General features: G+C 42.1%; 1 protein-coding gene across 2 annotated transcripts in view; it reads right to left on the reverse strand.

Annotated features, from left to right (window-relative positions):
* STAB2 (stabilin 2) overlaps positions 1–16836 on the reverse strand; it is a 163146-nt gene that overhangs the window by 117429 nt on the left and 28881 nt on the right. For both annotated transcript variants that reach the window (XM_037847099.1, XM_037847098.1), the window contains exons 7-10: positions 12920–13045; positions 11904–12100; positions 10203–10336; positions 1016–1149 (exon numbers count right to left, since the gene is read on the reverse strand). In XM_037847099.1, coding sequence (XP_037703027.1) covers positions 1016–1149; positions 10203–10336; positions 11904–12100; positions 12920–13045 — 591 coding nt within the window. The remainder of the gene's footprint in view (positions 1–1015; positions 1150–10202; positions 10337–11903; positions 12101–12919; positions 13046–16836) is intronic.

The raw sequence follows: 16836 nt of genomic DNA on the forward strand, positions 1-16836 counted from the left end.
TCACTTTGTTAATGGAGAGGACAAAGGTTGACCGTACTTTGTCAGGGAACGTTTGAGTGACCAGTCTGCAAAGGACAATGTGTCACCCCTGCCTGTTCCATTTGATATTTTAACAGTTCTTAGAGGAAGGTGGTAGGGAACCTGGAAGACTGCCCCAGAACCAATGCATGCCAGAAAGGCTTTACCACCCATAGGAGGCCTTGACTAGAGCAGGACATTTATGCAGGATGTATGTCAAGGTTTATGCAGAGAACACAGCATTGAACCATGGATGACCCTCACTTTCCTATCTGTGATCTTTCTGGGAAACCGTTTTTGGTAACTGGTAAATTCCAGATGCTGGTATTTTAAGACTTCTGTTGGTTGGTCACATTTGGGCTTTATTTTCTGTTGCTTGGCCATATGTGTATTTGATTGGAAGTCTTATCCAATGCTGGGATGAGCTATAGTATTTCATTCTCAAGGAGGGGTAGAGGACAACCATAGAAGGCATTTGGATATGTGTGAGGGTGTTGTGGGCTGTCACATAGTCTGGGGTCAGGGGAGGATGTGTCACTATAGGCAGTTAGTGACCGAGTGGGCCAAGGATCCAGCAACGTGAGGGGTGATTGTACACAACCAAGATGATTCCCCAGATTCAAACAGGAGCCTCACTGAGGAATAAGGACACTGACTCAGGGCCTTAGATACTCACTACTCCCAGTATTACCTCCCAAACTTTGTTCACAAGTGGAGGGTCCATGACACCAAGGGAAAGGAGGGTAGCTGCCTCCTGCCTCACTGATGGTGCTGCAGACCTGTTAGTCTATGGTGACCCCAGGCCCCTGTCCTTGTTGCTCTGCTTACTAATTCCTGTTTTGCTCCCAGCTGCATGACCCCTCTCTAGAAGGGCTGATCCCCAGAGATAAGCCTTGCCTCTCCTGCCCACCCCTTTTTGGATAATTGTGTCTTGCAGATGCCCTTGCCCAGTTGAAGGCTCCCCTTTATGTGGAAATCAGCACCCTTAGCTACATACCCAGGAGCGAGATGAAAGAGGTCAGCCTTCCTTGCCATTTTCCTCCGGGTTCAATGTTTAATTCCCTGAGTCGCTCCATGATGTTTCCATAACACACTGAGCCGTCTCCCACATATCCTTTCTGACAAGTGCATCTACAGAGAGGGTGAAAGCACATTTTCAGTGGCTTGGAGCCGGTCAGTGTTGAGCTCATTCAATCCAACTCCCCTAATTTATTGATGGGGAAAGTGATGCCCAGAAAAGGACGAGGATTAGGCCAGGAGAGGAGGGGCACAAACACCAGTGAGCATTCCCAGTATAGTACTGCACATAGAGCAGGACCTTGAGAAATACAAACAGGTATTATTTAATATGTATTATCAAATATAATAAATGATACATATCTGTAAGAACTAGGTATATTTGTAAACTCTGCTTCACTATTTGTTTCAGTATTTTCCAGATCAAGGGACCATGTACATGAGAATCATTTGGAGTGCTTCCTATGAGTGTAGATTCTAGGGCCTTACTGCAGAACTGCTGAATCAGAATAAACCACTGAAGCCAGCTTTAAGCACAGAACTATTGATCTGCTTAGAACGCTATTCCCTCTCCCCTTTCCTTCCTAGCTGAGATCTCTGCCTACCTGTCCCTTCCTTAGGGAAGCCTTCCTTGATTGCACCGTGCACCAATCTCCCCTCTTCCCACAAAGTAGATCAGGCCCCCCTTATTGTATGCTCTCAAGGCACCATGTAGCTCCTTTGTATTTTATTAGAGAAGTTGTAGGTTTACAGAAAAATTGTGCAGAAAATACAAAGTTCCCATTACCCACCCCCCATTATTAACCCCTTGCATTAGTGTGGTACATTTGTTACAGTTGATGGAAGAATATTATTGTAATTGTACCATTAACTATAGCCCGTGGTATACATAGTTTACATAAGGCTCCCTGTTTGTGTTGTATAGTCCTATGGTTTCTTTAGAAATTTTTATTCTAGTAACATATATAAGGCCTAAAATTTCCCCTTTTAACCACATTCAAATATAATACACTGCTGATAATTGCATTCACGATGTTGTGCTACCATCACAACCATCCATTACCAAAACATGTAGCTTTTCTTCAAGGCAACAATCACAGTTGTAAGTTTACGCTAGTCTGTGTGGTTATTTGATTAATATCTGCTTCCCTATCTGTGGCAGGTTGAATTACAGACCCCCCAAAATACATGCTCTTGTTCTTAGCCTGCATTACTGTGGATGTGAGTGCATTGTAAATGGGATCTCTTGAAGATGTTGTTTTAGGTAGGGCATGGTCCAAGTGAGTGAGCGTGGACCTTAATCTGATTACTGGAGTCCTTTATAAGCAGAAGGAATTCAGAGATAGTGAGAAAGAAAGCCATGGGGAGGAGCCAGAAGTCAGAAGTCAATGAAACCTGTAAGAGAAAGGAGATGACATCACTAAGTGATGGGAAAGCCAAGGAACCCAAGGATGACTGCCAGTCAGAATGCCAACAACCCTGAAAGGAACAAAGCTGTTTTAGTTTCCTAGGCTGCTTAAACAAATATCACAAAATGGGTCTTTTGTGAACCATGGGAACTTATTTGCTCATGATTTGAGGCTGGGAAAAAGTCCAAGTGAAGGCATCATCAAAGGGATCCTTTCTTCCCCAAGACTATGTTCTGGGGCTAGCTGATGGTGATCCTTGGCTCCTCTGTCACATGACAAGGCACAAAGCAGCATCTCCTAGTCCTTCCCTTCTCTTCTGGGTTTCACTGATATCCATCCAGCCGTTTGCTTTCTATGGCTTTGCTTTTTTTTAAACCCCGAGTTTCATTCTGTTTACAAAGGACTCAGTAATAGGATTAAGTCCCATCCTGATTGGGTTGGGCCACACTTTAACTTTAGTAGTCTCACCAAAAGGTCCTATTTACAATGGATTCACACTCACAAGAATGGATTAGACTTAAGAACATGTTTTTTCTGGGGTGCAAACAGCTTCAAACTACCATAGAAGCCTTCTAGACTCTGAAATTGGGAGCCAATAAATTCCTGTTTTTAAGCCAACCCTTTGCATGGTATTTGTCACCACAGCCTGGTAATCTAAGACACCATCTGATTTGAGATAAGAGTGAGGTCAGGGGTTATGAGTACATTTTTGCTCACTATTGTAATCTCCGGATTTGGCACAGGACTTGGTCCATATAGTAGGCACTTAATTAATAGTTCTACAAAAAGTAGTAACTGAATTGGCATAAATATATAAATGGTGAAAGTCACATAAATTTTATACAATAGTTTAGTTTCATAAAAGAGAAATAAGCAAAATTAAAGATAAAATGAAAAGGCACATTTATCCCAAAAGTGAAAAAACAAGGAAAAGACCAACAATCGCCCCTAAATTCTAATAACCAAAACCAAAGGCAAAATTGAAAAAGTCATAAAGGGGGGATTTTCTTAGGAAAATCCTTAGGATATTGGGAAGTGTTCTTAGGATATTGGTGGGATTCTCTGCACTGGTCACTGCATTCATAAAATAAGCACCTCCCTTCCCCCAGTTTTCTTCACCCAGTTCAAGTCCTAACCTCTGGTCAGTGTCCTTCCCTCTCAACTTTCTTCATTTATTTATTTTGCTTATCACATATTTTGGTATCTGCTCATCTCCCATTAGGGTATATAAACTGCTTAAGGGCAAAGGCCATGCATGTCAGATGGGCAAGGGTCTGCAATAATAGTTTAAATCATGTGAGCTGAATTGAGTTAAAGCTCTATGTTAAACCCTGGACTTTTGGAGAAAAGTGCTTTCTGCTGTAACAAAGCAATTGTCTAGAAGATGTTCTCCTTCTACTTGTGACTACATCTTAAAATCCCACCCTATCTCCTCCAGCCTTGGGAGAGTTATCCCTTTGGGTCTTTGAGGCACAGTAAATACTCTCTTAACAACAAAAGCACATGTGTATGAGTTCTTTCTCGGTGCCAGGCAGTGGTCTAGACATGTGACAGAGCAGCGAAATAAGCTCCTACCCTCATGGAGCTTGGCTTTGATGATACACACGGCAGACTCTTTGGTATTGAAAACACTCCTGTTGAATACAAATCCCCCCTGGGTTGGACAATGTCTTACTAAGTCAGCTACTACTCGACCTAGCAGTGTTGTACTGGTAAATGCTTAGCAACCTGCTCTCTCGTGGGGGGTGGAGGGTGGGGATGGGAGGGGGGTGTAGAATCCCTGATTTGTAGCATTTGGCACTTTTCATGGAAACCATGGCCAATTTCAAATGATCAACATGATGACAATCAGCTTGAAAAATTCCTGAAAAGGTAATAATGGGCTGTGAATCAGTAAACTCTGGCTCCAGCAGGTCACTGCCACCCAGCGAAGATTAGTTGACAGGTAGCAGAAATTGACAAGGCATTTAGGAAAGTGACATTCAGTGGGATCCTGGAGCCAGGTGAGAAACCCAAACACAAATGGTGAAGAACATTTCAGAAAGGAAAGATGCAGGGAGCCAGAGATGTGCTGTGGGTGCTTCCCAGTTTTGCTGTGATCATACCATACCAAAAATGTGACTCATGTTTAGGAGAGTATGCCAAAGAATGATTATACACTCATTAATTAATCCAGTTGTGTTTCTAGATATGGTCCCTTGGCAAATAGATATATTTTCAACAAGTTTGATCAACAAATGTCTCAGGGTCTCATCAGCTCTTGCCTGGGTTGCTGCAGTGACACTGCTCTTTCTGCCCCTGGTTTTATGCCCCCTGAAATCTATCCTTCACACAACCTCCTGAGTGGTCTCTCTAAAAGAGAAATCTGGCACTTGTGGGCTTAAAATTTCATCAACTCCTGGTCATCTAGAGGATAAGGCATAAGTTCTTAGCAAGGCATGCATGGCCCAAGAAGGTGGATCCAGGTTATGTGTCCTGTTTGATTTCCTAATCCTTCCTGCCTTCCAAGGCAAATTCCAGGGAAAATATCAGGAACTGACTTTTTAGGTTATTATGCATTTCTCAGGCCATTTATTCTGCCAGGAATACCCGCCCCACACTTAGCTCAGTGCAGTTGCTCTAGGAAGCCTCATCAGACCTCCTGATTGTCCTTAGCTGCACTGAGCACTGCTGTAGCATCCTGTCAACACCTCCATCATAACCCTCTCCCCAAAATTACCTTTTGAGGAGTTATATCCTTTGCTGGATGGGAAGCTCTCCTAGAACAGGAACTCCTTCTTGTTTCTCATTATATCCCCTGCCCTAAGATGGTGCCTCATTGTTGTACTGATTATTTACTAAGTACTAGCTTCATTCTAGGGAAACTTATTAGATAAAAGAGCTATAAAGATGATAAGAACAGATACTTTGTCCTTTCAGTTCTCACATTCTGGCCACAGACCTGAAAACGAGTAATTAGAACAATATGATAAGACCACTTAAACTCCTCAAGAGCTTAAGGAGCTCTTGGTTTAAACTTGGTTTAATAATACCTTTAGGGTTATCCATAGAAGGGATAATGCATGAAAACAAGCTTGCACAGTGTCAGACATACAAGAAAAAATCAATATTAAATGATGATGATGATGATGGTGATGATTGTTCCGGTTTGCTAATGCTGCTGTTACGCAAAATACCAGAAATGGATTGGCTTTTAGAAAGGTGGCTTATTTGACTACAAATTTACAGTTCTATGGCCATAAACGTGTCCAAACTAAGGCATCAACAAGAGGATACCTTCACTGAAGAAAGGCCAATGGCATCCGGAACACCTCTGTTCAGCTGAGAAGATATGTGGCTGGTCCTGGGTTGTGTTTCAGTTCCTCTCTTAGCTCCTGTGTGTCCTTAGCTTAGCATCTCCAAATGTCCTTCTGTCCACAACTCCAAGCATCTCTGAGCATCTCTGTCAGCTCCCAAGTACTCCAAAAATCTCTCTCAGCTGCTCTCTCAGCTTCTCCAGAGCAAACTCTGGGATAGTATCTCAAAATGTCTCCAAGCATCTCCAAGTGTCAGCATCAGTGTCAGCTCTTAGCTTCTATCCAAAATGTCCCTCTCAGCTGCTCTGAGCTCCTTCTGTCTGTGAGCTCTCCTATAGGACTCCAGTGATTTAATTAAGACCCATCCTGAATGGACGGGGTCCACATCTCCAGGAAAATAATTAAATCAAATGTTTCCACCCTAATGAAAAGACTAATCAGTCTGTCCCCACAAGACTGCATTAAGGAATATGGCTTTTTGGGAGACATGATATATCCAAACCGGCACAATGGTGATGATGGCAATGATGACAGAGGTGATGACAATAATGTGAGAGGTGCTGGGGATGTAGCAGGACAAGTCCCAGCACAGATAATTAAGGTCCACAGGTAAGTGCCATGATAGAAGATTGAATTGGATGCTATGGGGCATGGAAGAGGAACATTGCCGGGAGAAATACGGAAGGCTTCTAGGAGAAAGAAACATTTAAACAAATTCTAGAAGGACAAATATGAGTTTTAACTGGAATAAAGAATTGGGAAATCATTTAGTGATGGACCCTTCAGGGTTGTTATGAAGCAGTGGTTCTTAGTCAGGGGTGATTTTGACACCCCCTCTGTCCAAGGGACATTTGACAATATCAGAATCTTTTTTGTTGTCACAACTGGGTGGTGGGAGGGGGATGCTATTGGCATGTAGAGAGTAGAGGCCAGGGATGCTGCTGAACGTCCTACAATGCACTGAACAGCCTTCCACAACAAACAATTAATCAGCCCTGAATGTCAAAAGTGCCAAAGTTGAGAAGCCTTGTTATAAGGTATCTCCAAAATCCATAAACCATGAAATAACAGTCCATTTGATACAATCAAATGATATCATAGTTAATTTTCTACTACATGTCAACTTCCTCCATAAATATTGTGCTGTTCTGACTTGAGGAGGCTAAAGAGAAGATTGGTAAGTCTTGCAAGTGACACAATAGTCACTGGTGAAAATTAATCCTTCTATAAATTGTAGATGTTTGAAGACAGCCTTTAACAGCAAGGACATGCAACTTGTACAATCCATTAAACATGTTTTGCTCTAAAAGTTCCTTCAGTTGTTATGAGGCCAATGGTCTGCTCTGTGTAAAGTGGTTTGACGTGTCTTTCCTAAGGATTGCAGGAGAATTGTATTTTAATGGCCCCAGTGCTGAATAGAATGTATGAGAGATGAAGATTTTTCATTTTTATTTCAAATCTCAGTCCAAAGTCTGAGACCACATGAGACCATTTTATGGCTTAAATGGTCTCAGCTGGGCTATGGCACATTTATAGCATTGCCTCCTTTGTAAATTTGCTTTTTTCTTGGGAGTAAAGATCTCTTGCTGTCTGAAGACTTTAAAAGACCATAACCATTTGCATTTTCTAAATTATGGATTGGAATTAATTGTACATTTCATGCTGATGAGATTTAGTTAAGATACAGGGTGTGCAGTTGTTTAACAAATTTCATTCTTTAATTGATTCACTTGCTCCCCCAAACTCTCACTCCTTTCATTGTTTTTACCAGTAACAAAAGTTACTGAAACAAAGATGAATAAGACATGGACCGTCAAGGTCCTTACTGTCTGGTTGGGGATTGAGACTGATAATGAAAATAGCTAACATTTACTGTTATCTCATATGCCAGACACTCTTCTAAGAGCCTTACCATGTTATCTTATTAATATAACCACCCTATGAGATGGGTTCTATTGTTAGTCCCATTTAGATGAGGACACTGAGGCACAGGGAGGTTAAGCATCTCACTGGGGATCACACATAGTTGATAAGTGGCAGCACTGTTCTCATCATCACTGTACTATGTACTTGTCACAGTACATTATAAATGTTATAATGACAGCATTCTAGGGTGCTCTGGGGGGCCCAGAGGGAAGGGCACCTAAGTAGATTGGGTGGACAGGGAAGGTTTCCTAGAGGTGGGGATGCTGTAGCTGAGCATTGAAGGATCAGTGTGGTGGCTGGACTCTGTGCAGGTGGGGGGGGAAGGATGTTCTGAGCAGAAAGAACAGCAGGTGCACGGCCATGGAGGTGTGAATATCGTGGATTGTTTGAAGTATGGTAAGCAGGTCAGTAGAACTAGACAAGGTGTGCTTGTGAGAGTGGTGGAGATAATGTTGGAGCCAGATCAAGCAGGAACTTGAACGCAATGTGGAGAAGGTTTAATTTCTATTCTGTAGCTATGAGAACCCAGTGAAGGGTGCAAAGCAAGGAAATGCTTGGTCGAATGAATGTTTTAGAAAGATCACCCTGGTGGCCATGTGGATGAAGTTCTGAAGAGAGGCAAAGAAGGTGCCAGAGAGATCAGCTCTGAGGCTGTTTCAGTAGAACCACTGAGCAGGGATTAGGACCAGAACTGAGGCAGTGGCTGGGGGCTGAAGAGGAGGGAATGGAGGGTAGGGGCATTAAGGAGGAAGATTCTACAGGACCTGGCATGTCACTGGATGTGGGGGTGGAGCAATAGGAAGGACTCCAGCACAATGCTCAGAGAATTATTGCATTTAAACTTCCACATGTTGAGAAGGCATAAACAAAATAAATCTTTATCCTAGAAGAATTAAATTACTTGAGGACTGATGGCTCCATATTTTCTCAATGTAAGTTAGTCAGCCTTTCATTTATGCCTCTTTCCAGCAGAAGACAGTCAAGACATTTTTTTGCAGGAGAGAGGGAGTTTGTGGGAGACACCCCCCCCCCCAAATTCTTTTGCTAGTTCCACTGACATTGTAAACACAAGTTTTAATGCAGCTCACCTTATTCTGATCTTCCAGTTGCATTTATAAATTTTATCTTCTCAAACACAAAGGAAGGGAATCTTTTAATGTATTCTACTCCAACTTTTTCAGAGCATGGTAATCGGGCTTGTTTGGTTCTCAAGATTACCAGGATCTACGAGCGAGGAGAGTACATGCCTGTCTACATATGTGTGCTGTGTGCTGGTGTGCATATATGCAGGCTGTGTGTGTGCGCACAGTCACATGTATGGAGTGATTTCTATGTGCCAGCTTCTCTCAGGGCTTGACAAATGGACCCTCATTTATACCCATCACAGTCCTGCTGGGAGGTAATAATTCCCCTTGTTCTGTGACTGAAGAAACATCAGTTCAGAGAGCTCAAGGTAAGTGGCAGAACAGGGATTGGAACCCAGGTGTTCTGATACCCAGGCTCTTTCCATTCCACCCACAGTGGTATGTATTTACTTATTTGCCTAGAACATAATAATCATAAAACATGTTTGGGTAAACTCATGCATTTAAAACCCAACTCGACAGGAAATGCACATCAAAGAAGATAGAAGAGGACCATCGAAGCACAGAAACTGTCCTATAATAACATGGTTCTTTGTTACGGTTATGGGCTCACAAAGGCAGAGCGAATCCTTTGCAGATGCTGAGGATAATAAGAATTGAGTGTAGCATAGAGACAGAAATCTCCAACTGGGAATTAAAAGACTTGGGTTCTAGACTCATTTTCTGCCACTAATAAAAACATAATACACATGTACAACAGTTTCCAAAGTGCTTTCAGAAACGATCTCTCATGTCATCTTCACAACAACCCTATGATGTAGATATTATCGGGCTCATTTTCCACACAGAGAAACTGAGGCCTGAGAGATGGTGCCACTTCCCCAAGGTCATTCATCTGGGAGGTACCAGTGCTGGGACGTAAACCCAGGTCTTTAAACTCCAAATGCCATCCCCTTTCTACCACACGAGCTGCCTCTGTCAGGAGTTTTCACCCAAATGTTTTTCCTTACAGTAAAGCCCTTCTTTTGAAATCTGGAGTCTGGGAAACACCACTAGTGTTTGTACACTTGCCCTGGTCTTGTTTTGCACCACCAATGAGTAATATTTCACAGTTGAGGAAACAGGCACATACATTCAAGGTCAAATCCCTGTCATCCCAACAGACATTTGTTTTCCCGGAGGCAGTGGTTTCCTTCTCCCACAGTGACCGTTTGATACAAGTTACCAGGCCAGGTTGATATTCCAGAGTGTTCTAATGGTTATTATAAAGGAAATAATTGTTCAGTGATTCATTGATTAAACAAAGGTTTATCGAGTACCTCACATTGTGTTATGTGCAATGTGGGGGTTGAGAGTGGAGAAAAGGCTGAATCAGACACATTTCCTGCCCTTCAAGGAACTTATAGCACTAAACACTTGGGAAAGATGATGGTGGAATTGAAAACACTTACTCAGTTTGGCCTGGTGCAATGGTGGTACAGTTTGCATTCCTGTGACAGGGGTTATTTGACTCACAGATGTCGGTCACACTGCACCCCACTCCAGGTACAAAACTGTGGTAATGTTTGTTACACTCACAGTGAGACTTCAGTGAACAGGGAGAGAAAAACAAATAAGGTTCTAGTTAATCATTTAAGTTGACACTCACTGTTAATCCATATTTTTGTTCTGCTATAAAAACTAACTCAGAGTAGGTCTGAAGTGTGGGTTTATACTAAAAAATTATCAAAGTACCCAGAAGCAGAAACCATATTTACACAGCTTAGCTTTTCAGTTTTCTTTGTTCCTGACCCTTGGCCTCCCTGACTCCATATCGCCCGGTTTTAGGTTGTCTATGGATGAGCAGAGATTGAGGTTCAGATGGGAGGAATAATTGCTCTAGAACAGTGGGTTTCCCACCAGGAGTCTCCACCCAGGACTGTTGGGAGACATTTTTGATTGTTACAGGTGAAGAGGGGTGCAGTGCTCTGGGCATCTAGTGAGAAGAGACCAGAGAAGCTGCTAAACACGCTGCAGTGCACAGGACAGGCCCTACAGCAAAGAACTGTTGGGCTCTAAATGTTAATAACATTGAGGCCGAGAAACCCTGTTCTGGAATAATGCAGTGGACTGCTGCGGTGTGAACAAGGGAGGTTTTCTGTGCCTTGAAAGTTTGCCTTTGGATCCATTTTTAAAGACACAAAACATCATTTAAATCTCATTCCCAAGGTCCTGGCACTCAGGTGCAACATGACTTTTCCCATCAAGGCCCTCAGTTTGAGGATGGGAATTCAGCCTCCTGAATTTCTCTGTGAACCTGCCTCAGGAATCGACAGTGGAAATGTTGCCGGATGTACTCTTTTTCCTCAGAGATAGTTTGGGTTGATTCTCTGCCCAGGCTCCAGGAACATTCCCATTGCTGTGCCAATTTAACGTCAGGACAAATGGCTGGCTTTGGACTGGGCACCTCCCTGGACAGCAATATCCTTTTGTAAGGACAGACTTTGTGCCCTGAAGACTAGATGTGCAGTTCTGGACACACTAAGCCCCCACTAAATATTTGAACAGGATCGTGGGGAGGGGTTCTTTACACTGGACTCCAAAGCGAAAGTCCCCTGACCAGGATGAATTTTCCCTGGGTGTAGAGGAGGCAGTCACTGTTATCACACAATTTAGAGGGGCAGAGTCTCACCCCAGAATACCATCACTGCTTCCTACAGCCCGTCAGTGCTGCCCGACCTTTCATCAGGATTCAACCCTTTGAGTCAGGGTATATTTGGCTCTAAGAATCCCCTCTTAACTTGAAAGGACATCAGAGAGAATGGAGGATTAGGGGGGAGTTAGTCACATATTAACCCAACATATGGTTATTAGCTAACTAGCTAATTTTGAATAATTTGTATATTTTGTCCATCCCCTTACAAGACTGTGGTTGAAGAGGACATGGGACAGTTAAGTTTTGACTAGGGATTTGAGTTCAGTGGACGGACCGGGGTGGGGTCAGGCCCTGAGCATAGGGAGGACTCAGGGTATCTGGAGGGGGAGCCCAAATAGAGCATCGAAAGGGGGAAGTGGTAGTCACAGAAGACAAATTATACCCATGGCACAATTTCATCTTTGGTGGTTTGTCCTACTTATTCTAGACACATCAGAATTGTTCCTTATTAGCTCACCTGCCCAGGTCCATCATATATGCACACCGTAGACTTTGTAGGGCAGTTTCCAAAGTTCTCTTGGCAAGGGTCTATCGGTAAGCACACTTGGCCATCCCCGTGGTAGCCTTCTTGGCAGGTACAATTGTGCCGATTTGGTCCCAGGTAGGTGCAACGAGCATGGGGGTGGCAGATGTTTTGTAAACATGGATTGATGGCTTGTGAGGCAATGATAAAGGAAGAGCAGTTACCATACTCTGGGATGTAGGAGACAAACTGAACTATGAAGGGATTGTGAATCACAGCTCATCAAAGTCACAAATGCAAAGAGAAAGAGTTAGAAACATTTCATTTCACCCTATCTGACCACCCCTCCAAACAGATTTATATATGGCTGTCAGAAAAACTACAAATATCATATTGATATATTAATATGCCATATTACATGTGAATTAAATATAAAATAGCATGAAAGAAGTCACTAACGCTCATAGAATGTATAATGTGTACCGGATTCTGTTTTTGCCATGTTAACTCACTTCATCCTTACAAAAACATTTTAAGGTAGGTATCATTATCCCCATTTGATGGATAGGAAAACTGAGGCAGAGGAAGGTTAAAAAATTTGTCCAAGGTCATATAGTCTGTAATAGGCAGATCTGGGATTTGAACCCAGGCAGTCTGGCTCCAGAATTCATATTCTTAACCAATACACAATACAGCCCCTCATAAGGTGAATAAGCATGGAAAAAGGGGAAAAAGCACTAAATTTTATGCCAACATTGATTAAGGTGCTATAAAAGTGTGTAAAATTCTATATATGTGCTTTGATAATAGAAGGAGAAATTGACAATTATTGAACAGCTACCACAAAAGCATTTTGCTTGGTGCTTTTTATATATTTCACTCAACTACATGGAGAGAAAATATAAATGGTCATTGTGTGGTAGTAAGGAGTTGGGAGGGTTTTTTTCTGTTAAATAGCCTTAAACACCTCATTAATTAATAAAAACTAGCAGGCTCTATATTCTACTCACGTTCACAGTATTTGCCGTCGCCTTTGAAATTGGGAAGGCATTTGCATTCTAGTTTGGTTTCATCTTTCCTGGAAGGTGAGCATCTGGAATTTTCTGGGCAGAGTAAGGATGCACACTCGGGGAGAGCTGCAAAGGATCATTGATAAGGGAACTGCATTAGTTGAATAATTAGCTTCTAAATATCTCAACTGTTTTATTCCCTTTAGTTACAAAAGTAACACAAATGCATTGTAACAATTCAAAATACGCAGAATGTATAAAGTAAAATGAACTGTCTTATTTTTACTCTCTAATTCTACTCCCAAAGTAACCAATATTAACAGCAAATATAATACATTCATTTATAAATTTATTCATGATTACACAATGGAATCCTGTTCAAATATTTGTTTAATGTAACAATATATTATAGAAGCCTTCAGAGATCTACCTTATCTCTAATATCTGCATATTTCTTATACAGGTTTGTCATAGGTGGTGGCCAAGAACTATGAAGAGTCTGAGATTTTTCCCCATTTGCAAAGCTAACAAAATTAGGCTGATAAAGTTTCATGGATGCTATTGTCTTAGTCTGTCAGGGCTGCTAGGACAAATGTCACAGAATGGGTTAGCTTAAACAAAAGGAATTTATTGTCTAACAGTTTTAGAGGCAAGAAGTTCACATCAAGCTATGAGCAGGGCTGGCTTTTCCTGGGAATCTGTAGCATTCCAACAATGCCCTATCACATGGCTGTCTCTCCTTGTGTCTGCACCTCTGTTTTCCACTGATTTCTGGCTTCTACTGATTGACTGCATCCAAATTTCATTTGCTCATCAGGACTCTAATCATGTGGATTAAGACCCACTCTGATTCAATTTGACCTCATCTAAACAAGATCTTTGAAGATCCTATTCACAAATGAGCCCACCCCTTTACTAATAATATCTTCAAAGGTCCTATTTTCAAATGGGTTTATACCCATGGGAATGCTGATTATGACTTAAACAGGTCTTTGTGGGGTTCATGGTTAAAGCCCCAACACTGGTAGAAGATATGAGACTCCTGAGTCAGAGATGAAGGACAGTTTATTACTCTTTGCAAAAGCAGTAGCCAGAGTATCAGCAGTTTTGTCCCCAAGTGTACTTCTAGTTATGGCTTGGGCTAGAGTGGTTTGGGGCCAGCTGTATGGAATGAAGGTGGGGTGGTCAGCTCCCTAGCTGGCTGGCCCTGCAGGGCTCATAGCAGGCCTGGGGCTGCAGATAGGACACTGGGCGGAGCAGCAGCCTGGGCTGGGGCATTGGCCTGTGCTGCCAGGGCTCTGGTGATGTTGCCACTGCCTGAGTCAAGCAATGGACAAAGCATGCAGTGGCTGAATGCTGTAGAAAGCTGAGCCCTGCAGGAGCCTAGCACTGGAGAAAAAGAGTGTTCTTCAGGCACCTGGTGATGGCGACCACCCCTTCCTCCTTCCTCTTTCCTCCACGGTCCCTCTAGCGACCTCTGCTAACAAAGCTTTACATATCGCTCCTGGCAAAGGGGAAATATTTACAAAGCCCAGTTATTAAAGAGCAGGCCAAAAGGGTGAATGCGGAGATAAGAGGCAATATGTTGATAACTGGCACAGGCAGTAAGCGTGCCTGCCCTTTATTGAGGGGAAAAATTATTTCTCTCTTCTAAGGCTGTTTGCTACATAAATATCCTTGAAAAAATGATCGGACAAAAGGGCAGCCAGTATCTTGCCATCAAGATGTGTAAAAACATGAGAACCTCATGGAGAACTGTTTCCCAATCGTGGCGAGATGGGCCCAAAATTCACAGACAATGTTTCCTCCCCCTAAGATCTTCCATTAAGCAGAAGGAGTGCTATTGTGTCCAGATGGGGTTGTGGGACCAATCTACATGATGGAATACTGAATGAAGTTTTCTGTTTCATTTTCAGACATTAATAAGCAGGTGGCTTCCCTATGCTCTCTTTTTCCCTTCCATGGCTGGAGAGAGAGCACTCTGAAACACAGGAGAATGGCAGAATCAAAACATGGAAATATTTGGGTTTCTAATCACCATGTAGGAAGCTGGAACACCACTTCGGACTGTTTCATCAGTGAGAAATACACCTCTGTTGTGTTTAGCTAAAGGTTCCCACACTTTCTCGGGTCACGGTGCCCTGTCTCAATAATTTTTTTCACAGCATTCTTAGGCTGAAAGAAATTCCTTATTGTCTGAGCCAGTTTGTGAATATTATGTCCTCCAGAAAAAGCCATATTCTTTGATGCAATCTTGTGGGGGCAGATGTATTAGCATTGATTAGGTTGGAACCTATTGATTCAGTGTTTCCAAAGAGATATGACTCACCTAACTGTGGATGATGACTTTGATTGGATAATTTCCATGGAGGTGTTATCCCACCCATTTAGGGTGGGCCTGAATTAAATCACTGGAGCCATTTAAATGAGCTGACCAACAGAAGGAGCTCAGAGCAACTAAGAGTGCATTTTGAAAGAGCTGCAGTTGAGAGACACATTTTGAAGACGGCTGTTGGAAGCTGACACTGACATTTTGGAGAAAGCCATTTTGAAACCAGGAGCCTAGTACTGGAGAAAAAGAGAACTCAGGAGTAGACGCCAGCCATGTGCCTTCCCACAGAGGTTTTCCAGACACCATTGGCCATCCTCCAGTGAAGGTACCTGATTGTTGACCCCTTACCTTGGACACTTTATGGCCTTAAGACTGTAACTGTGTAACCAAATAAACCCCCTTGATAAAAGCCAATCCATTTCTGGTGTTTTGCAAAAAGGCAGCATTAGCAAACTGGAACACAGCCCATTTGTTAAGTTGTTAGAACCAAAGGGTTCAACAGGTATTTATGTCATGACAACTTAGTAGGCCATTTAAAAAAGTAATACATTTAATTAAAAGACAATATAATATTTTTATTTCATTCTTAATCAGCCACATTTACTTACTAATGGGGTGTGCTCCTGTTGGGCACTGCATGACTTTTTAAACCTTGGAATCAGATTGGAAACTGCCACCCTTATGTCTGTCAAAGTGATTTTTGCACAGTACTTGATTTTTTATTACAGCAACTACTGAAAATACAGCTTTGCAAAATATATGGTGTCATTGAAAGGATATAGGGCAATCTAATGTGAAATTGTGAACTATCTCAAGCTAGCAGTTTGATGTATCCCTATGTTTCTCTCAACATTTAAAATATCCTGCAGCAGCCCCATGAGTTTATTGTGGTACCTTGTGGAAACTTGGCGCACAGTTTGTGATCAGCTTGCATTATCCTAACCAGTTTAGGATGTAGCACAAGTTATTCAACCATTTTCTATTGGTGGATAGTCAAGCTGTTTCAAGTTTTTTTCCCCTCACAAACAATAATTCCATGAACTTCTTTATGTATATATATTTTTAACCACTGGTGCTTGCCTTTCCCATCCCTGGGGGTAAATTCCTAGGATTGGGTCCGCAGCTGCAAACTGTAATCACATCTTAAAATGTAATAGATAAATTGTCCCCAAAATTGCAGCAATTCGTAGCCCCACTGACAGCACTGCCATTTTCCTCACACGCATTGTCGCTGGATATTATGTCTTTTTAATTTGTGTAAGATAGTGGCAAAGAAAAAAAAGTTAAACCAAAACCAAACCTCCAAATCTCTAAATACTACCTCATTATCATTTCAATTTGTATTTTTGTGATGACTGGTGGGGTTCAGCACCTTTTCTATGTTTGTTGGCCAGTTTTCATTTCTTCTTCTGAGAGTTAGCTGCTGCTGGGCCCATTTAAAAAAAATTGGGTTTGTGGATTTTATATTACTATAAAAATTTGTCTCCCATGTGAATTGTAAATATTTTTTAATTACAGTCTATTTATTATTTGGCCCAATGGAATGATTTTTTCATTTGGAGACAAAGTGGTGTGCTCCATCGGG

This window comes from Choloepus didactylus, chromosome 8 (genome assembly GCF_015220235.1).
Source record: "Choloepus didactylus isolate mChoDid1 chromosome 8, mChoDid1.pri, whole genome shotgun sequence".
NCBI classification, from domain to species: domain Eukaryota; kingdom Metazoa; phylum Chordata; class Mammalia; order Pilosa; family Megalonychidae; genus Choloepus; species Choloepus didactylus.